Raw genomic sequence first — 22,078 nt, 5'->3', positions numbered from 1 at the left:
AGTTAAACCACCTTGATCAAATGTGAATCTTTTGGAATTTTCTTATAATTTAAGGCACTATGATGCATATATGAGCTTAAAATGATGTCTCCTTGAATTAATTAAGATTTGATTTGGACACACTTAAGGTTACTTGATGATGAAGGCATGGAAATAAACACACGAGCCTTTGACTTTTGTTGAGAGTGAAGTAACCAATACTTGAGCAACCTTTGATTAATTGATGATGAATGATGATTGAGAATGATATGACCTAAAATTATTGGTCAATATTTGATGCATAAGCCTTTGAGAATCAGTGATGATCATGCTTTGACTTTGATAACCTTCAAACCCTAATTGAGGAACCTTGATGGATGTTTCTGATCAAAACTCTAGCTTGCAAACAAAATGAAAGAAACAAGACAATATTTTTGATATTTTGATTAGATACAAACAAAAGATACAAAAGATTTCTTGGTGATCCCCAAGATATAAGACCCATAAGAGAGAGTGCTAAGATAGGAGCGTACCAAGCTTGTGATCTTGATGCAATGCATATATGCAAATGTGGTGGGATCTTAGGGATAAAAATTAAGGTATGAAACGTCTACGATATCAGGACTTCCAGAATGTCGAATGCAATGTCAAGACATCATAACAACAGAAGTAATAATTAACAATGTAAAGTAAATTGTAGGGAGTAAAAAGCACATATCAATTGTTAACTTAGTTCGGTGCAACGTCGCCTACATCTTGAGGCATCCGATCCAAGAAGGAAATCCACTATAAAAGTATTAGTTTGAAGTTTTAAACAACCTCTGGTTTTACAAACTTCGCATCTAATCACTAGCCGTGATATTTCAATCTAAGACACTCCTAAATACGAGACCCCTCTCACTTCCATTCAATCAACATGTGATAAACAACAATGACAATAAAAGAGGAGCACACTCTAATAAATAGAATCAACTAATGCTTAAAATCTTATGAGTAATTCACAATTACAACTCTATTAACAGTCCAGCCCTAGCATCAAACAATACAAGAGTGGCTCACAATAAATAATGAACAGACGAAGCCCTAATAATTAACACTTTTACATATGCGGCTCATACCTTTCTTAGGTTTATATACTTCCTTTTTATAGCCATAGAAACAATATGGGCTTTCATGATTAAACCAGGCTAAACAATCAGCAAATCAAATAAAATATTTAGCAGAATATTCTGGAACAGAATCTGATTTTCCTTTAAATGTTTTGACATATGTAACACAATCTTCTGCATAATCTTAGGATTAAAATCAAATTATATCTTCTGCACAAAATCAGGAAAATAATATAATGTTTCCCTAAATGTTTTGACATCCAATATTGTAAAACAAATCTTCAGATATCTCCGCTTGAAACAAATATTTTGCGAATCAAATCTTCAAACCCGCTTCTTGGATTGCAGTAAACTCAAAACAAATAAAGGGTGAAAACTGAAAATGGTCAAAGCTAGCATGATAATGGAAAGATTAATGAGTGTATGGAATGTTATAATAAATTCTTCTACAAAAGAATTATATATCAATGTTGTTATACTTTTCAAGAAGTTGTGTGAAAAATATCCAGATCTGTTGAAGTATATTAAAAGTACAATCCTGGGCCGAATGAAGGAGAAAATTGTTTGTGCTTGGACCGACCAGGTTAGTCGAATCTCCCCATGCTACACTGAAGAATTGGTTGGGCAATAGTAAGGATGATTTGTTTAGAAAATTTGGGGCTCTATGAATCAAATGATCCAAAATCAGCATAATGAGATACAAACATCATTTGGCCGCAGTGTCACAGTGTTGGAACACTGATTCAAAGACAATAATTTATATTCATAGTTGGTCACCAACATATCTCGAGCATGATTGTATTTTATTTTTCACAAAGCCAAACAAGCTGAGAATGTAGGTCCCAATAGCTCAAAGTGTGGTTGCACACTTAGGAAAACTTATGGTTTCCCATGTGCTTGTTTAATTTCAAAGAAGGTGAAACAAGATAGTTCAATACAAATTTATGAGGTATGTATTCGCTAGAAAAGGCTCAGGTTTGATGATGATAATGTGATGAAGGGTGGTAAATCCAATATCTCTATCTTGATCGAATGGGAAGTGATACAAACAAGGGTTTATTTGAAAATGCATTTTAGGACGCACCATAATTTCACAAATTTCACACAACGAAATAGAGTGTATTCGGTAGTACATCTCTAGAATATCCCTAGGACAGGATTGAATTTATAAGATTCATATTGGCCTAAAACTTGTATGAATATGGATCTCTCATATCATATTTTTAACAAAATCACATTACACTAGAATGAACAGATATTGGCATGTCACATTTGTGTACTTAACGACACGAGTTCCTCGAATTTAAGATCACAGGGCACACCTCTCTTGTAGATTTGAAATCCATACTGCAGAATCTCCTAGAATACTCAGCCAATCGAAAAGTTGTCAAACTCGAGTACCGTTCACCCTCAATTGACAACAAAGAAAACACGCGGTTCAACAATTTTGAGTTGAAAGCGGGTGTTATTTAAGGGTTATGCAGAGTACATTTCACCGTTATGAAACAAAAGGTTCGGTCGAATTGGATGCAAAAATTGCTAGACCCACCGAAGATATTTTGAAGATGTTGAAACGTCCTACTTGATGATGAAATTTATTGTTCGATTTGTGTTAACTAATCATCTATGTAATGTTTCGTTTTTTACGTATGTCATAACAATTACCGATGTTAATTTTTCTGTATCTATTTATAATCCATAAATACACCTCTGTAAGGTACACAAATATGCATTTCCAGATTAAAATTTAATCATAAAATACGTGGCTAAAAAACAAATGAGTTGTGTGTGATGAGATGCATCCGGAGATCCATTTCCGGATTTTATGATAGTTTTGGTTTTTCACTATGGTGGAAAAGTAATACTTAGGGTGTATAACGCAATCCCCAATATTTATCCTTAATTTCTTTCCTTAATGAATAAAACTAGGGGCGGTTCCAAGGCCCAGCGAGTCCGGGCACGCGTCCGGGTTCAACCCCTATTTTCTTTGTACTCTCTCAATTTAATAGCCGATTTCTAGACAATCAGGGGCAAAATTAGTAAAAATAGGATGTGAAAATTAAAACAGATGAATAATCAATGGTGTAAAATTTTTGCCCAGACTTCCTAAAATTCCTAACTCCGCCACTGAATAAAACGTTAGTATTAAATTAATTCCTATGGCTATTAGTAAATTACAGATAAAATTAAACATTTAATTATTAAGAACATTACAAAAGATTTGGAGTCATTTGTTCAGCACAATTCAGTATACTTTTGAAGTTGTTACAAAAGATTTTAAAAAATAGTAACAAAAATTATGACTTCCTTAGAAAAATTTGTGTTGCTGTTAGTAATACTTTTCAATATGGTTTATATTACGTTGGAATGCCTAATGCATTATTATGGACTGTACGTAAATATGGTTCCTCCTTTTTAGTGTCCAACGACTACGTACTACTCTTCAACATCCTTTTGTAAAGAAAAAAGAAAGAAAACTTGACACAAAAACTAACTAGTGGAAGAGAGAGAAAGACAGAGAGAGAAATGTTTGATTGATCAACGTTGGTTGTTTGGTTTGGTAAATCGAAACCATGGCAAAAAGGTTATGGATCTCTGTCTGTTTTATGTTCCAAATTATCCACCATTTCCACATTGCTTCTTGTTTTTACCTTCCTGGTGTTGCACCCGAGGATTTCCACAAGGTATTTATTTTTTCATTCAGAAACAAACTCTTCTGTCATTGATGATTTGCATGTCATTAATGCAATTGACTTTCATGTAACATTGTTATTTTTGAGAATTGAGATCTATTAAAATATTCATATGTTTTGTTTTATTTGCATGACAGGGAGATCCGTTGAGGGTGAAAGTGAACAAACTATCTTCTACAAAAACACAGCTTCCTTACTCCTATTATTCTATTCCTTACTGTCGTCCAGATCACATTGTCGACAGTGCTGAGAATCTCGGGGAAGTTCTTCGTGGTGACCGGATTGAGAACTCCCCTTACATGGTCTGTCCACATGTTATCGTTCTTCATGTCATTCGGTTATTGTATATGTTTTTAGTAACGCGTAAAAACTATAATGTTTGAAACAGTTTAAAATGAGAGAACCGCAGATGTGCCATGTTGTTTGTCGTCTAATTCTTAATGCAAAAACAGCCAAAGAGTTCAAAGAAAAGATAGATGACGAATATCGGGTGAACATGTGAGTTTCTGATGATGATGACATATTTTTCGCCGCTTAAGTCTGTATGATAAAAATTGTTGTATTGTTGCAGGATTTTAGACAATCTTCCTTTGGTTGTTCCGCTTAGACGACCCGATCAGGAATCTTCTTTAGTGTATCTGCATGGCTTCTTAGTTGGTCTTAAAGGACAATATGCTGGAGTAAGTGTTGGATTAATGTACTTTTCTGTTCTTTTTAATGTCATTTTGTTTCAATTCATTTTGACTTCTTGTTTTCAAATAATGACAGAACAAGGAGGAAAAGCACTTTATCCATAATCACTTAACTTTTGTGGTTAAGTATCACAGAGATCCTGTAACAGAGTTTTCAAGAATTGTAGGCTTTGAGGTTAAACCTTTCAGGTTGTGTTATAATTATTTCCTTTGTTAATTTCTTAGATGTAATACTACTTGTTAATTGAAATCACCCGGACGAATACAGTGTTAAGCATGAATATGAAGGAGAATGGGATGAAAACACTCGCTTAACCACTTGTGATCCGCATGCGAAAAAGTTGATCTCAGGCTCCGAACCTCCTCAAGAGGTTGAAGACAAGAAAGAAATTCTATTCACCTATGATGTTGAGTTCCAGGTCAGTTTCGTAACTCTGTGGCAACTAATTGCATTGAATTTTGGTGTCGATGTCTCGTTTTAATTGTGTAATAATCATGCAGGAAAGTGATGTAAAGTGGGCGTCTCGCTGGGATTCCTATCTTCTAATGACAGATGATCAAATTCACTGGTTTTCGATTATTAATTCTCTAATGATTGTACTTTTCCTTTCTGGTATGGTGGCTATGATAATGTTAAGGACGCTTTATCGCGATATCTCAAAGTATAATCAATTAGAGACCCAAGAGGAAGTTCAGGAAGAGACAGGGTGGAAACTTGTACATGGAGACGTTTTTAGAACTCCTTCAAACTCGGATTTACTGTGTGTGTATGTTGGAACAGGTGTTCAGTTTTTCGGAATGGTTCTCGTCACAATGATGTTTGCTGCGCTTGGATTTTTGTCTCCCTCAAATAGAGGAGGGTTGATGACTGCCATGCTTCTTCTCTGGGCTGTAATGGGACTAATAGGTGGATATTCTTCTGCGCGTCTTTACAAGCTCTTCAATGGAACAGAATGGAAGAAAATCACACTCAAGACAGCTTTTATGTTTCCTTCTATTGTCTTTGCAATATTCTTTGTGCTAAATGCACTTATTTGGGGCCAAAGATCTTCCGGGGCAGTGCCGTTTGGTACAATGTTTGCTCTTGTTTTCTTATGGTTCGGTATCTCAGTTCCACTAGTGTTTTTTGGTGGTCACATAGGTTTTAAGAAGCCTGAGATTGAGGATCCTGTGAAGACAAGTAAGATACCAAGGCAGATCCCAGAGCAAGCTTGGTACATGAACTCAGTCTTCTCTATTCTAATTGGAGGCATACTCCCTTTTGGTGCTGTCTTCATTGAGCTTTTCTTTATTCTCACATCTATCTGGTTGCATCAGTTTTATTATATATTTGGTTTCCTTTTCATTGTGTTCCTCATCCTTCTTGTTACTTGCGCGGAGATTACAATTGTTCTTTGCTACTTCCAGCTCTGTAGTGAAGACTACATGTGGTGGTGGAGGTCATACCTCACTTCAGGTTCCTCTGCACTATACCTTTTTCTATATGCTACATTTTACTTCTTCACAAAGCTTGAGATCACAAAACCGGTATCTGGAGTCTTGTACTTTGGCTACATGCTGCTTCTTTCGTACGGTTTCTTCGTTGTGACTGGTACAATTGGTTTCTATGCATGTTTCTGGTTTACGAGGCTAATCTACTCTTCGGTGAAAATTGACTGATAAATGCCTTGTGAAGGTTTATGAAATCATTAGAATGTGGAACTGTTGGGAAGCTTTAGCTTAGCTTCTCCTTTGTTCCCGTATAATATCAGAAAATTTTTGGTATAATTAGTATAGGTCATTTTGTTGTTCTAGTTTTGTTTGTTTGAGTATCATATTCATACTTTTGCATCTTAATATCTATCAATGTCAATTTACACCAGTAAAATTGTGGTCAATTAAAATTGTAGTTATATGCATCAATGTATATATAAATTTAAATCTCAAATCATTAATATTTAGTTCACTTCTCTCTACAGATATCTATTTTATTTCTTTTTTCCATCATAGTGAATGTTGTGTGATAATTTCACCATTTAACCTTGCATAGAAAAGTTCAAATTCAATCGTTAATAAATGAAAACATGCATTATAAGAGAATAGTTACATTACATATCATCAGCAGTGAAGTCGGGCTCAGAAGGTTTCTGTAATTTCACCATGTTCTCGGGACTCTTAGCAATACGATTGCGATGTACACCACGAAGAGCATTTGCAGCAAATCTTGAGGCCAATAACGTGGCACCGAGACTGTATGAACTGCCACCAGCATTGCTGCGAGTTCGTTCTGACTCCTCAGGTTCTTCCTTTCGACGAAGCTCCGTAATTTTTCGTTTGGAATACCTGCGCCAAGCTGCTTGAATAAAGCATGCAGCCCAAGTTCTCCATTGTTGGGAGTAAAAGCGGAAGGTGTGTTGAACCTGTCTACTGTGAAGGCGCCTAAACTGACTAGCGACAAACTTCAACTCTTCAGCAGTTAATGCAAAAGCCTCAACTTCCATTAAAGCCTTAACTGTTCGAGTAGAAGATGGGAGGTTAGAGCCAGATTTGGGATCAAGCGCCCAAGTTAAAAGCTCCTCGCCACAGAAGTCTGCCTCTTTCAGAAAACTGCGATTAAAAAATCCACTCCTCCCACCGTCTGTAGTGACACTCTCGAGCCGACCGCGTATGATGAAAAGCATCTCATCAACCGGATCTCCTTCCCGCACAATGTAAGTACTCTCTGTAAATAAACTTGGCTTCAGTCTCTCACATATGGCATCCAGCAATCTCTCATCCATACTCTCAAATAATGGAACCTATAAACCCAAGAGAGGCAATTAATAAATTAACAAACTCAGATGTTTATATATTTTGGGTACATTGTACAAAGCACAGAGAAATAAAGAAGGATGAAAGATGTAAACTATCAAATTAAAATGGGGTGGATAAAATGGAGAAGCACTCCACGGATTTTGTGTGATTAAAAGGTATACTACAAGAGTTAAAGGGAAAGTTTCATCATACAGCTGTAAAATCAATAATGTTGTATGACAGAGTATTGGGCTGTAAACTGTCATCACGAGAGTAAACTCAGTACGATAGAGATGAGAATGCTACCCTGGCTATGTGGAAATACTAGGTATTTTGCGCGTTTGTGGAGTAGACTTGTAGATTTAGAGTAAGAAGAGTAGATCAAATAGAGGTTAGCTCATTTGATAGAGGAAAATGAAGGCCAAGAAAAATTATATGGGAGAATATCAAGAAAGACCTATAAATTAATAGTTTGGATAAAGATATGATATCTGATAGAGCATTGCAGCATTGTTAAGGTTTGGTTGTTGTTGTCTGGGAAGCTTGTGATATATTCCAATGTAATAGTTATACCATTACCACGCAAGGAAAACTCACAACACACTGTTTTTGACACATTGTTGAATACATTCATTATCATCATACTATTATTTGAAAAAGAAATTCAGTTAAATTTAATTTAATTTTTTAAAACTTCTTTACTTTTAAGATAGTATGAATCAATCATAGAGTGTGTTCAAGAATTTGTTTAAAAGAGTGTCATGTAACATTCTTCACCAAATACTGAACTGCTGTAATTTACTATGTTGATTCTTTCATGTACAACTTCTGTGGTCCACTTTTTTGCAAGATAAAAAATAGAGTAATTTTCAAGTGTTTGGAAGCATACCCTTCTAACTAAAGCCAGACAAAGGTGACGCTTAATATCTCTTTGAAGATCCTTTGGAAGACTCTGAACCAAATTTTCTTCGTTTACACCACGTGTCGCCAACCACTTATATTGATCATATCGTCTCACGCGCTCTCTAAGCTCTTGTGGGAGCAGACGATGATGCATCCACTGTTCTGAATCACGTCGCTTGACTCTCATTTCCTCAAGCCTAATGGTAAGAGACTGAAGATATGTCTGTAATCATATGAAATAGAAACCACTATATCAGTTATAAATAATATTCGTGATTTATGAACACAAACCTTGAAAGTTATTTACAATGCCAGTCAATGATAAGGAAAATTATTCAGAAAAACGAAATAACATTCACTGCTCTGTCCTCGGTATCTGAGTACATATGCGAATGTGTATTTACTCGGACTCCTTCACGAAGAACAATATTTGCTCTATCTTAGCATGAACAGTTTAGAATTTCAAAAAACTGACACCAAGAAAATCTAGCCACTAATGACTGTTTTTATTCTATACGTGCCTTATCCAACTAAACAACTGGAAGAAGCAGATCAATCTTTCTGTAATGTAACTTTTAGGAGCCGGGGGAAGAAGAAAGAACAATCTGATTAAATTGAATAGAATGAATGAAAATAGGAAAGAGGCCTTTCACAAAAGATTTGTCCTTTCACTAGCTAATATCAAATGTACAGAATATTTCCCCTAAACTGATTTTTTGTAGTTTCTATGTTAACCACCAGCCTCCTCTCAATCCTTTCCAACTAATGAACTAATACTAATGGACTTACAGACAAAATAATTGTCCTTATTCTATCCTAACGATACGTCCCAATAGCCAGACCTAGGTTGTTCTTCTGGAAAGAAACAATTATTGACATGTGTTTCTTGAAATATGGAGCCTGCTTTACACAACCTAAAACAGAGGTTATGCTTTGAGTCTTCTGAATTATTATATTTTATGGTTCTAACACTCAAACTTGTTTTCAATTAAATTTGTCATATGTATCCTTCATGCTGATACAACAAAGGTTTTTCTGTGTAATGCATGTTGGCTGTTATACTCTCCAGTAGATGCTTAAGTTACTCATTGACGTAGAAAATCATGGATACGAACTACAAACTTTGTAATTCCATAGCCCTTTGAGTATGCTCAATAACTTATGCTGGAAGTTAGAACACAATTGCATGGGTACTTTTAATATGTTGAAGTACCCGCGCTAGATACATACCCGTACCGGATACACGTATCACAAGTGTGGTAATTTTTTTTCTTAATACTTTGATTTGAGTGAAATTTGTGGTTTTTTCATTCAATAATATAATATATTAAGTATTTTAGTTTCTTTATTATTGTAATTAACACTATTTTTTACTTTTTAAACTTTTATTCTGATGTTTTGTTATAAATTGAACAATTTAGTTCTCTAGTAATTTTATAGAAAAATCTTAATTTTTTTTAAACGGTGTATCACATACCAGTAATACCTATTCATGGACATATCAATGTTCAAGTTTCTAAATAGAGATTAAGTCTAGAGCAAGTAAAACAAGTTTAATTTAAGGAAGTAGTGCTAGTCTATTGTGTCAAATGTAAGGAAGTAGCGCTAGTCCATTGTGTCATAGACTGCTAGACATCAAAACAAATTAATGTGCCACTTTTTAAGTAGCTTAGCTTTATTGTATAGCTAATAGAACAAGTTCAGTTATCTTAGGAAGTAGTGCTAGCTTAGTTGCTCCATGTGAACTGCATTTGTCATTTATTGATATTATCATTGTAATTTCAAGGTAAACAAATTAAAAATGTTGCTCGGTGGTAACTCACTCAAGTATATTAAAAATAATATTCCTTTTCAATTCTCAGCTTGTTTACTAAATGGACTCCCCCCCCCCCCCCCCCCCCTCTTAATTCTCATAGCTTACTCACTAATGGATGCTTGCAATGCATGCCTACATGGCCAAATTTGTGAAAACCGTTTATTTCGAATCCTCATTCTATACTCATTTACTATTTTTAGCTCCTCATTTTTTTTAAAAGGTGAAAACTATTGGGGGCTAAAAAGTAAACTTATCCCTAAAAATTACTCTCTCCCAAGCCATAAACACTAGAGAACTGTGATGATATAATGAGCAATACACAGAAACCTAGCTTCTTTACATCAGCGAAAACCTCTGAGATTAAAAGAAACTGGTGGAAATCCAAAGGACAGTCCCACTACATAACAGAAGACCCAATATCGTTCATATTTGTTGATATTTGTAAATATATAGTGTTAAGAATATTTGTATATAGAATAGTCCCATATCGACTATATCATGTAATTAGATGTAATCTCTCTATATATAATAAAGTCTTCGTAGTGCTTTACAAAACACACGGTTTATTCAAATGCCTTTTAGTCTTTCGTATCTTAACATGGTATCTAGAGCCTACTAAGAGGAAATTCTTTGCCGTGTTTTACCCGGTTGACCTACTGTCTTCCGGTGAGAAATTTCCTTCTGCAAACCGTGTCATCATTCCGGTTTGCCTTTTTTCCGGTGTCCACTTTGTTACTGTTCATCACGCAGCACTGTTCATCGTTGCAGCACTGTTCACCGCCGCGGTACTGTTCGCGATTTTTTTTTTCCCCTTTCCCGCTCGATTTTAGCCCCTGATCTCTGTTTTTTTCTTCCGAATCGCGAAAATCTACCATCCAGTTCAAACAGCCCCGTTCTTGTTAACTTGAAGCTATGGGAGACGCTGATTCTGTCTCGTTTACTAAAGTTCCGCTGATCCCATGTGAAAAACTAACAGGATCAGCCAATTATAACATATGGGCTCGTACTGTCGATATGTGGTTTCGCGATCAGGGATATGAAGAGCACCTAACCACAAAATTGACTGTCGTTGCAGCCGACAAACTCGCTAAATGGAAGAAAACATATGCCTCTCTGTGTACCGTGTTGTGGTTTTCCATAGCACCTAACCTCCAAGCGCAGTACCAAGCCTTCTCCACTTGTTATGAGGTATGGGAAAAGGCCAAGAAAGTCTTTTCCAACGACGTTCACTCTCTATACAGTGTCATCCACAAACTCAACACACTGAAGCTGGAAAATATGGATGTGCAAGCTTATCTGAGTAAGCTTGATGCCTTGAAAGCAAGTTATGCAACCCTCATGCCTTACGCAAAAGATGCAACAGCTCATGCCGAACAGCAGAGTAAATATTTCATGGTCATGGCACTTAAAGGACTACCATCAGAACTCGAATCCGTTCGTAATCAGATTTTATCAGGTGCTACTGTTCCTAAGTATGATACAGTTAGTGAACAACTGTTGCACTTGGCTACACCTCATGCGTTTGGCCCGGTTTCTCCTCCATCTATTGCTGCTCCAACACCAGGTGACACTGCTGCCCTTGCATCTCTTGGAAACAATCAAAATCGCCTTCGAGGAGGGTCATCCAACTCCAAACCTCGTCCCAAGTGTGACCATTGTAACCGGCTTGGGCATACTATCGACCGTTGCTGGAAGCTGCATGGCAGAACTCCACGTCAGGTAAATGCAACTCAAATTGATTATCCAGATACTATGCAGACTTCGCCTTCACTTCAGAATCCTACACCAAGCTACGACGATTTTCTCAAGTGGTGTAAGACTAATCAAAACTCTGGTTCCACGGCTTCGGTTGCACACACTGGTAACTCATCTGTTTGCTTCTCTCAATCATCTCCTCTTGGTCCTTGGGTCCTCGATTCTGGTGCGTCTGATCATGTTATCGGTAATAAAGGTCTTTTCACTTCCCTCTCTACCTCTGATTTCTTACCTAGTATAACTGCCGCAAATGGTTCTCAAACCCAATCCCAAGGGATTGGTACTATTCAAATCCTACCGTCTCTCTCTGTTACTTCTGTCTTATATGTACCTAATTGTCCGTTTAATTTACTATCAGTCAGTCGTTTAACTCGTGCCCTTAATTGTTCTATCACCTTTACTAATAGTACTGTTACTTTGCAGGATGGGAGTTCAAGACAGACTATTGGCGTCGGATGTGAGTCTCAAGGCCTCTACTACTTCTCCGCGTCATCCACCACATGCTCTGCCACAGATTCTCCACTCACTATACATGCGCAGTTAGGTCATCCAGGTCTTCCCAAGCTCCAAAAGATGGTGTCCAGTTTATCTAAATTATCTAGTTTACATTGTGAGTCTTGTGAGTTAGGGAAACATACACGTAGTCACTTTCCCAATCGAGTCAATAAACGGGCTGCGTCCCCTTTTGCTTTGGTTCACTCTGATGTTTGGGGTCCTTTGCGTACTGAGTCTACCTTTAGGTCTAGGTATTGTCACTTTTATTGATGATTTTTCACGTTGTACGTGGCTATTTTTAATGAAGAACAGATCAGAATTGTTTTCTATTTTTGAAAAATTTTATCAAGAAATAAGAACCCAATTTGGCTTGTCTATCCGTACCTTAAGAAGTGACAATGCACGTGAATATTTATCCCAACAATTTCAAATTTTTATGTCATCCAATGGTATTCTGCACCAAACATCTTGTCCTCATACACCCCAACAAAACGGGGTAGCCGAACGTAAAAATCGGCATCTCGTAGAAACCACTCGTACCCTACTTCTCCATGGTAATGTTCCTCTCCGATTTTGGGGGGATGCGGTGCTCACGGCATGTTACCTCATTAATCGCATGCCCTCATTTATCCTTAATAATAAAATCCCTCACTCAATCTTGTTTCCAAACTCTCCTCTTCACCCAATTCCTCCTCGAGTTTTCGGGTCTACGTGTTTTGTACACAATCTCTCCCCTGGTCTTGATAAACTATCAGCTTGATCACTAAAGTGTATCTTTCTTGGTTATCATTGATCCCAAAAGGGTTATCGTTGCTACTCACATACTCTACAACGATACCTCGTATCAGCCGATGTTACCTTCTTCGAGTCTGTTCCATACTTCGAGTCCAGCCAAGTAACTCCGGAACCCTTTCAGAAAAGTACTCCTACACCTCTTCCGGACCGGATGTCCCATTTCCCATTATCCCCCATCATTCTAGCCTTACGGTTGACCCTCCCACTACTAGCCCACTTCAAACATATCAGCGTCGCCAACCCACTTTTGTCGTACCTATTCCTGAGGCAGTACATGTCCCTGAGATCATTGTAGACTCTCCTCCGACGCCTCCGCCATCACCGGATCCGATCCCGCAACTTGAGTCCGATCTTCCGATTGCTCTTCGAAAAGGTATACGTCAAACACGAAATCCTTCTCCACATTATATTGATTTATGTTATCATCGTCTTTCCCCTTTGCAGTATACTTGTTTGTCTTCTTTGTCTTCTGTTTCTATTCCTAAAACTCCAGGTGAAGCATTATCTCACCCTGAGTGGAGGCAAGCAATGATTGACGAAATGTGTGCTCTTCAAAGCAGTGGTACTTGGGAATTGGTTCCTCTACCCCCTGGAAAATCTTTAGTAGGTTGTCGTTGGCTTATACAGTGAAGGTTGGTCCAGATGGTAAGATCGGTCGTTTTAAAGCTCGTTTGGTAGCCAAAGGATACACTCAGATTTTTGGGTTGGATTATAGTGATACCTTCTCGCCTGTAGCCAAGATGACATCTGTTAGACTTCTTCTAGCCATTGCAGTCATTCGACATTGGCCTCTTCATCAACTTGACATCAAAAATGCATTTTTACATGGTGATCTTGAAGAGGAAGTATATATGGAGCAACCACCTGAGTTTGTTGCTCAGGGGGAGTCCTCACATATGGTTTGTAGGCTACAAAGGTCTCTTTATGGTCTTAAGCAATCTCCGAGAGCTTGGTTTGGGAGATTCAGCACTGTAGTACAACACTTTAGTATGGTCCGTAGTGAAGCTGACCATTATGTGTTTTATCGTCACTCTGCCCAAGGGTGTATCTATCTTATTGTATATGTGGATGATATTGTGATAACTGGCAGTGATCAGCAGGGAATACTCCAGTTGAAACAACATCTCTCGAATCAATTTGAGACAAAAGATCTTAGCAAACTCCGCTACTTCTTGGGAATTGAGGTGGCCCAATCTAAAGATGGCTTGGTGATTTCCCAACGGAAATATGCTATGGATATTTTGCAAGAAACAGGGTTGTTGAACGCTAAACCAGCTGATACTCCTATGTATCCAAGTGTCAAACTGCTACCCAATCAGGGGGAGCCTCTATCTGATCCAGGAAGGTATAGGAGATTGGTTGGAAAGTTGAATTATCTCACAGTCACTCGTCCGGACATCTCTTTTGCAGTTAGTGTGGTAAGCCAGTTCTTAAATTCTCTTTGCCAAGAACACATGGATGCTGTTGTCCGGATTTTGAGATACATCAAGTGTGCTCCAGGAAAAGGTCTCGTGTATGAAGATAAAGGACATACCCAGATAGTTGGATACTCTGATGCTGATTGGGCAGGGTCACCCATTGATAGACGATCCACCTCTGGGTATTGTGTATTTGTTGGAGGAAACCTTATATCCTGGAAAAGTAAGAAACAAAATGTTGTTGCAAGATGAAGCGCCGAGGCAGAGTATAGGGCCATGGCAATGGCAACATGTGAATTCATTTGGTTAAAGCAGTTGCTCAAAGAACTTCAAATTGAAGAAACAAGACCAATGACACTTGTTTGTGATAATCAAGCTGCATTGCACATTGCTTCAAATCCAGTCTTTCATGAAAGGACCAAACATATTGAGATAGACTGTCACTTTGTCAGAGAAAAGATGTGTTTACAATCCCTGCGAAGTCCCAGAACTAATTATATATGTGGCAAGTTTGGTGCATTTGACTTATATGCTCAAGCTTGAGGGGGAGTGATAGGGATCGAAAATTGAGATAAACGGAAAATATAATATTGATTGAATTAAGAACTATTACAGAGACTGATCCCTATAATCCCAGAGCAAATGCTCCTCAGAGGAGAGATGAATCTCTCTCTGCCCAAACCCTAACCCTAATAGGAAAAACAGAAAATAATAACCTCCTAGCTACTGCCCCATACACTCCTATTTATATGGGGAATACTAACTGAACTAACTCCTATTTATTTGGATGATAAAAACTAACTGACTAAGCCACTCCTAATTATTTGCGGAATAAAAACTAACTAATTGAGCCAACTCCTATTTATTTGGTTTGGACTAAGGCCCAAACCAATATCCTAACAATACCGGCAACCAAAAATACAACCTTGTCCTCAAGGTTGAGATGAGAAATTGTTCTTCAACATATAACAATGACATGCCAAACACTTCCCTTACAAGGTAATGGTGGGTCTAAAACAAGACCAAATTTGCACTTCAGCAAACCACAAAACCATACTTGGAGTTCATTTTCTTGAAACACAACAACAACACTACTATAGCTTTTCCATCTCCCTGGATCCCATTGTTGAGAACTTGATAGACCGACTTCAAACAATCGAACCTGTTGCACATTTTCATTCTTACTATCTCTTGATGATGGTCTGCAGCTTTTCTCTTTAAAACCCCTTTGAAATTGTCGCTTTTGCCTCAACTTTTTTGGATCCTTCCCTCCTTCAGCAACCATGATGCACGCTAAACTGATATTGTAACCTGCATATGGCGGATCTGGCGGCGGCAGCCGCATGCACATGCGACGCCTCATCTTTTTCATCTTTCCTCTCTTCTCTCTGACCACGAATTCGCTGAGATCTGGCGGCTTGGCCGACGGTTTTTGCTTTAGAAGGTGCTTCACGAATGAACCAATGTCTGGTGGTTTCGGCGGCAGTGTGCGAGCCACCGATATATAATTTTTGTGCTTCTCCTTGGCTTGCGTCAGATGTAGAAACTTCATCCATGATTTCCACGAATATGATGATTTGGAATGGGGAGGGACCCTCTTCCAACAATATCTAACCGGTGACGACGCGGTCAAAGTCTTCTGAGATGGAGGTGATATTAGTGACTCTAAACTCTCTGACTTCATCGGTCCCTTCTCTGGCTTCTCAGCCACAAGGATCACATCTTTGCTCACCCCATTGGTTTCCTTCTTCTCCATTGCATCTCCCTTTTCCGACTTTGCATCTGTATGAAACTCTGTTCCACAGTTCTCTTTCATAACATTTGGTATCGGCAACACACTCCAATCAGAGCTAAGATTCTCTGAGGGAATATGCCCCACATGCTTAGCCAGCTCTGTCCTTAGCAATTGACGAAACTCCAACTTAAAGGATTTAATCGATTCTTCCAATCTTCCCATTCTCAATTCAATTGCGTCAATTCTCTCAACCATTCCTTCTTCTAACACTTCTTCTTCTGCAATCATCTTTGAATGACACAAATGCTGGCACTGGTTCGAATCCGGTAGGTCGGACCAATTGATAGGGATCGAAAATTGAGATAAACGGAAAATATAATATTGATTGAATTAAGAACTATTACAGAGACTGATCCCTATAATCCCAGAGCAAATGCTCCTCAGAGGAGAGATGAATCTCTCTCTGCCCAAACCCTAACCCTAATAGGAAAAACAGAAAATAATAACCTCCTAGCTACTGCCCCATACACTCCTATTTATATGGGGAATACTAACTGAACTAACTCCTATTTATTTGGATGATAAAAACTAACTGACTAAGCCACTCCTAATTATTTGCGGAATAAAAACTAACTAATTGAGCCAACTCCTATTTATTTGGTTTGGACTAAGGCCCAAACCAATATCCTAACAGGGAGTGTTGATATTTGTAAATATATAGTGTTAAGAATATTTGTATATAGAATAGTCCCACATCGACTATATCATGTAATTAGATATAATCTCTCTATATATAATAAAGTCTCCGTAGTGCTTTACAAAACACACGGTTTATTCAAATGCCTCTTAGTCTTTCGTATCTTAACAATATTCTTATTTGTAAGATGTTAAAAAGAAGGTGATTTTTAAGTATACCTGCATGTTACCGATCAGAAGTGCAAAGAGAATAAGGCCAGCTATGGCTAATGCTATTGAAAAGATAACCTCCCCAACGTAGGTGCTAGTTTGAAGCCCCTGGCCAAGTGTACTGCAGTGAAATAAATTAATAAACTGTGAGAATGAATTTGTGACTAATTTCAGTAACTTAATATAAACCATCAAACTTAGGGACACATAATATATCATTCTACACTAGATTATTGAAAATATAAAAGCATGCCTTTTGGTCATTCCATCTGCTAAAATGCAGCCTAGATGGGGGAAAATTTATTCCAGCAAGTATTGACCTAAAAAGTTAGGTCACAGAATGTTGGGATTGCACCTTAACATGATAAACATTTATGCTTTGGATATAAGATGGTAAAATTTAAGGACTCTGAACCAGTGCTAGCGATGGCGGACCATGATGGAGAGCCAAAAATCCAACATTTGGCGTCGCCATATCCGCATATGGCGCCTCCATCCCTCACAAATTTAGCCCTGGGGGTGAGCCAAAAAACTGCCATCGATCTCCGCCATGGCAGATATTCGACAACACTGCTCTGAACCATGTGTATACAAAGTTATAAAAAATCAAGTTAAAAACAAAAATGTAACATGCACAGTTGATATAGTCAGTAACTTTTAATCATTGAAATTATGTGTCGAAGTCTGATAGGTGAATGTTCTATCACAAGTAGAAGGTAATTTTAGAAATGTAACTGCATGGGAATACAAGGGAAAAGAAAGTGAAAAAAGCTCCCAGACATGGAAGAACACGCCATATCAAAGCTTTAACAGATCATGGAAAATAATAGAATGAATGTCCAAGAAGCCCCAAAAGTGTTTGTCAGTAAGAAGAGGGAAAAAAAGGCATTGCTAGATCAAGTGCAAAAGCAGAATATTAAACTATGATTCGTACTTGTGAATGTATAAAGAATATATGCAATTAAAAAATGGGTTGACTTACTTAGTTGGCATTTTCTGAGTCCAATAATATTCTGATGTACTCTAGAAGTATCAGCAGTTAGTTTTTCTCCTGCCAGCTTGGCTAAGGTTAGTTAGCCTTCTCAGGACAGCTGGCACTGGCAGTTACAAGAGTGTAGAATAAGTCTAAGGTGTGTGTAGGTTAATTACCCTATATAAGGGATTGTAATCTGAACTTTCTTTTCAGAAATTCATTTCATCACAGATAAAGAATTCTTTTCACATTTCTCTATTTCTCTTTTAGTACTACATGTGAGGAGCTTATTTGATTGAAGCAATTTCTTTTCAATTTGAGGTTTTTCAAATTACAGTCCATGATTCTCATTAGTGATAATCAAGCAGTCCTACACATTACATTGCATCTAACAAAGTCTTCAATGATGAACTAAATACGGAGATTGCTTGTCATTTTATTAGTGAAAATGTTCTTTGAGGGGAGGTCAATATATCTTTTGGGAATTCTAGCAGACTATCTCGCTGATACCTTTACCAAGTCAAGTAGAGGTACAAGAATATCTATGAGTACATAGGATATATATATATATATATATATATATATATATATATATATATATATATATATATATATATATACTCCAGCTTGAAGGAGGGCGTTGTGATACTTGAAGTTCTGTTATGATACTATTACCTGGTGTACATATTATTTTTAGATTTATTTTACCCCTATAATCAAGGGATTTGGTTGTATATATTTATTAGCATAAACAAACACATTAAGAGAGTAAGTGATGAAAAGAGTATTAGGGTGAGCGTTGCTAGCACTACTCAAGTTTTAAATCAATCAAGACATGCCACATATACAAGAGAAACCTTGTATTTAGATCGTAAAAAACATATATGTTATAGTGTTTTGTTTTAATCTTTTTCCCATGATATGAGTGATTAAAATTAACAATGAAAATAAAATTAAATACCTCAAATTCTGAAGCCCCCACCATAAACAGTAACAGTACTTGGACAAGAACTTGTTAGATGAAACAATGCCAGACTTCAAGGCTTGTGTAAATATCCCATAGTCAAAAGGTGGATTATCATTATCTGTAGAGCACTGTGATGTAAGAATAGCTTCACTTTTATTCTGCCAGGAACTATAACCTTCCATGTATTGGTTGCCACAGTACAAGAATTTCTTGTTGTACCCATTGTCACTACAAGCCTTCTTCCAGCAAAAGTCGTTGCGCTCAACAGCTAATAAGTACCAAAACGACCCAACTATCTGCAATCGATAATTTATGTAGGATGCAAAATAAATCCATGTCAAAGTTTATTACCACAAAGGTTGATAGCAAAAATGCAAGCATAAACTAATAATGAGAAAGCAATAACTCAAAAATTAAACGGTAAAATCAAAACAAAACATACATGACTGGCGAGCATGAATAATAGCAAATAATATGCAGCACCAGCCCAAGCAGTTTCAGCAAAGACACCGGCTGTTCTCTTAAGTTCAGAAGTCAATGGTACCATCCGGAGAAATCTTGGAATGTACTGAAGTAAAATAATGAAAAGTAAGGCCTGCTTTGTTGTGACTACATCTGAACCTTTTGAACTCTGAAGAAATCTCCACACCACAATCTGAATTCATAAACATAAAAGAGAAAAAATTTAAGAAAGGGAAAAAAGAATCGAGTATTTTATACTCCATAAATTTCAGTTGCAATAGGACAACTTACTAGTCATAAGAGATTACAATTACATGTTGTCAGAATTTTCAAAGCAATTGATAACTATAAAGGAAAATTCGTGCTACACAAGGTGAACAAGATACTCCACTCTCACTAGTAAAACTGTTATTGGTTAACCACACCCAATCCCAAAAATAAGAATTAATTTAACAAACTTCCAGTAAGTATATATAAGCAGCCTGAATAATTTGGCAACCCAGAGTGAGAGATGACAGAGATGTAAGCATGGCTTTGAGACAAAATAATCATTAAAACCAAAGGAAATAATCACCGCAGCCTTAAACAATAAAATAGAAAGAGATTGAATCAGGTTAAAACAATTTTCTTGACCTGTGGTAAGGGCAATACTGATAAGAAATCAATGATGAAATACCGCCGTAAGTATCGCTTTGCTATCTGTGCCGGATCTATCACAAGCTCACCTCGTCCAAAAACACGAGATGATGGAGCAATATAAGCAGTACGAAATTGGAGAGCCATGTGTATTAGATAGAATGCATCAATAAATGTCCTCAAGGTGGTAACTATAACTGCCAACTTTCGGTCTATACCAAGACAGCGTAACGAATCATTGATGACAGGGAGATAAAAAAACAGCGGATCCACAGACACAGCCAAAATACAAGAGACAACAAAAAGCTTATTCCAGAAGAGTAAGAATTTGTCTTGAGGATCAAATATCTTCTTTTCTGAAACTTGAAGATCTTCTGGGAACACAACCTTAGATACCCCAAATCCAAATGATCGGCCAATTGACTTCAGTCCTTCAGATCCTTTTCTCATTCCTCGTTTGAAAGATCTTGAGGTTTTAGTGGTTCCATGGGCACCATGGCTTAATTTATCAATACTAAATGTTTTAACTCCAGCATCAGAAGATGAGGACAATCTAGAGTCCAAGTCATCCAACCTAGAAATAAATGAAAAAAAAGCCCACAAAAGATATCAAAATCCAACATTCCAAGTGACTGCCCATTCAGAAAGAGGAACATGAATAACAAAACAGCATAAGAAGCATGGAGAAGAAATGGGGAGTCATCATCAAATATCATCTTCACATATTAGTATTTATGGCTTTTATGGGTTGAATGCTACAAACATATTGTAAATTTCTTGAAAGCAAAACTGCAAATAAGAGGGAAGGAAATGTAGGAAGAGAGCTTACATGTAAATATTACTAACTCTCTTCTCCTTCATATCTGTACAAGCTTAACCGAGCAATGACTATATTGGATTTGCACAATGAAACACCATTCAAATGATGATCATGTAATACACAACCTGCAAAAAGCAAAATGAGAAGCTAATCGTTTCAGAGTTGATTGAAAAACCTAATTGCAATGTTAATAGGAATAAACTTGGTAATTTCAGAGTTGAGTTGAAGAGGGAAAAGAGGAAACGAACCTGTAGGAGATTGAAAATGCGGAATCCACGAGGAGAATGAGAGCAGGAGATTTTTGGAGGCGGGAGAAAGAGAATGGAGGTTGAAAAGAAAGGAAAAGTCAAGTAGAAATCAAAAAAGTGAGTCATTCGTTCATAGTTGCCTACACGTAATAATAATGAAAAGGTCTTTCTTGCTATGTATTCTATCATCACGCCACGCACGAATACATTCACCTACTGCTATTAGCAGGATTTAACCTGCCACCCTCTCCATTTATACCTGAACTTCCATATGCATACTTTTATCCGTCTAAAATTACTGCTTTTGTAAAACACGAGTAAACATCGGAAAAAAATTTCAAAAATTTTAAATCAGTTTTTAACTTTTTGAATTTCCATAAAAAATCATAACTTTGAAAGTTTCAAATTTTTCAATAAAATTCTTGAAATTTATTACAATTTTGAAATATATGCATTTTTAACGGAAATTTTCAAAAAAAATCTTGTATTATTTTAAAAAAATTCAAAATATGTGTTTTAATCGGAAAATTCAATAAAATTCATACCAGCAAGTTCAAAATAAACTATCGAAATTTCGTCGCACTTTTAGCTAAAATTTGTCAATGGACAAGTGGAATTATGAAAATATAAGGGGTGTCAGGTATAACTTGGGGGTGACAGATAAAATTTTCTGCTACAATCTATCCAATACTAGTTGTCTTTGTTACAATATAAATACGAAATTTTTCTTTACACCCAATACATTACACACTCATTTCGATGAAAATTCGAAAATATCCTTTCGTATTGTCTGGAGTTTGAAATTCAGGCGCATCATAAGACTACAAATTCAATCTTATAACTACGTCAAATGCAAGTAAAAACTTTGTTATCTTTTAAATGTGTTTGGATATTGAATTTCAAA

At 36.9% G+C, this 22,078-nt stretch overlaps 2 protein-coding genes across 2 annotated transcripts; one reads left to right on the top strand and one right to left on the bottom strand.

Moving 5' to 3' along the window:
• Positions 1-3,593: 3,593 nt before the first annotated feature.
• Positions 3,594-6,366, top strand: LOC131594814 (transmembrane 9 superfamily member 10-like). Its single transcript, XM_058867020.1, has 7 exons — positions 3,594-3,772; positions 3,919-4,083; positions 4,170-4,279; positions 4,353-4,461; positions 4,550-4,662; positions 4,742-4,892; positions 4,975-6,366. The coding sequence occupies exons 1-7, from the start codon at positions 3,662-3,664 to the stop codon at positions 6,130-6,132; spliced, it is 1,917 nt and encodes a 638-aa protein (XP_058723003.1). The 5' UTR covers positions 3,594-3,661; the 3' UTR covers positions 6,133-6,366.
• Positions 6,367-6,381: 15 nt separating this feature from the next.
• LOC131594813 (probable cyclic nucleotide-gated ion channel 5) lies at positions 6,382-21,392 on the bottom strand. The gene is made up of 8 exons (XM_058867019.1): positions 21,175-21,392; positions 20,936-21,051; positions 20,104-20,680; positions 19,451-19,663; positions 19,003-19,304; positions 17,078-17,189; positions 8,135-8,371; positions 6,382-7,250 (listed from the first exon to the last, which is right to left on the bottom strand). The coding sequence occupies exons 2-8, from the start codon at positions 20,965-20,967 to the stop codon at positions 6,561-6,563; spliced, it is 2,163 nt and encodes a 720-aa protein (XP_058723002.1). The 5' UTR covers positions 20,968-21,051; positions 21,175-21,392; the 3' UTR covers positions 6,382-6,560.
• Positions 21,393-22,078: the final 686 nt, after the last annotated feature.

This window comes from Vicia villosa, linkage group LG4, assembly GCF_029867415.1.
Source record: "Vicia villosa cultivar HV-30 ecotype Madison, WI linkage group LG4, Vvil1.0, whole genome shotgun sequence".
Taxonomy (NCBI): Eukaryota; Viridiplantae; Streptophyta; class Magnoliopsida; order Fabales; family Fabaceae; genus Vicia; species Vicia villosa.
The sequence above is the reverse complement of the archived record's forward strand: the minus strand, read 5'-3'. Positions and strand labels throughout refer to the sequence as shown.

Excerpts from the sequence above, each read along its gene's own strand:
- LOC131594814 (XM_058867020.1), top strand. The coding sequence starts at position 3,662 with ATGGCAAAAAGGTTATGGATCTCTGTCTGTTTTATGTTCCAAATTATC. Across the intron at positions 4,084-4,169 it reads TTGAGAACTCCCCTTACATG|TTTAAAATGAGAGAACCGCA; the intron begins GTCTGTCCACAT and ends TGTTTGAAACAG. Across the intron at positions 4,462-4,549 it reads TTAAAGGACAATATGCTGGA|AACAAGGAGGAAAAGCACTT; the intron begins GTAAGTGTTGGA and ends AAATAATGACAG.
- LOC131594813 (XM_058867019.1), bottom strand. The coding sequence starts at position 20,967 with ATGAAGGAGAAGAGAGTTAGTAATATTTACAT. Across the intron at positions 19,305-19,450 it reads TATTCATGCTCGCCAGTCAT|ATAGTTGGGTCGTTTTGGTA; the intron begins GTATGTTTTGTT and ends TATCGATTGCAG. Across the intron at positions 17,190-19,002 it reads TGGGGGCTTCAGAATTTGAG|TACACTTGGCCAGGGGCTTC; the intron begins GTATTTAATTTT and ends ATTTCACTGCAG.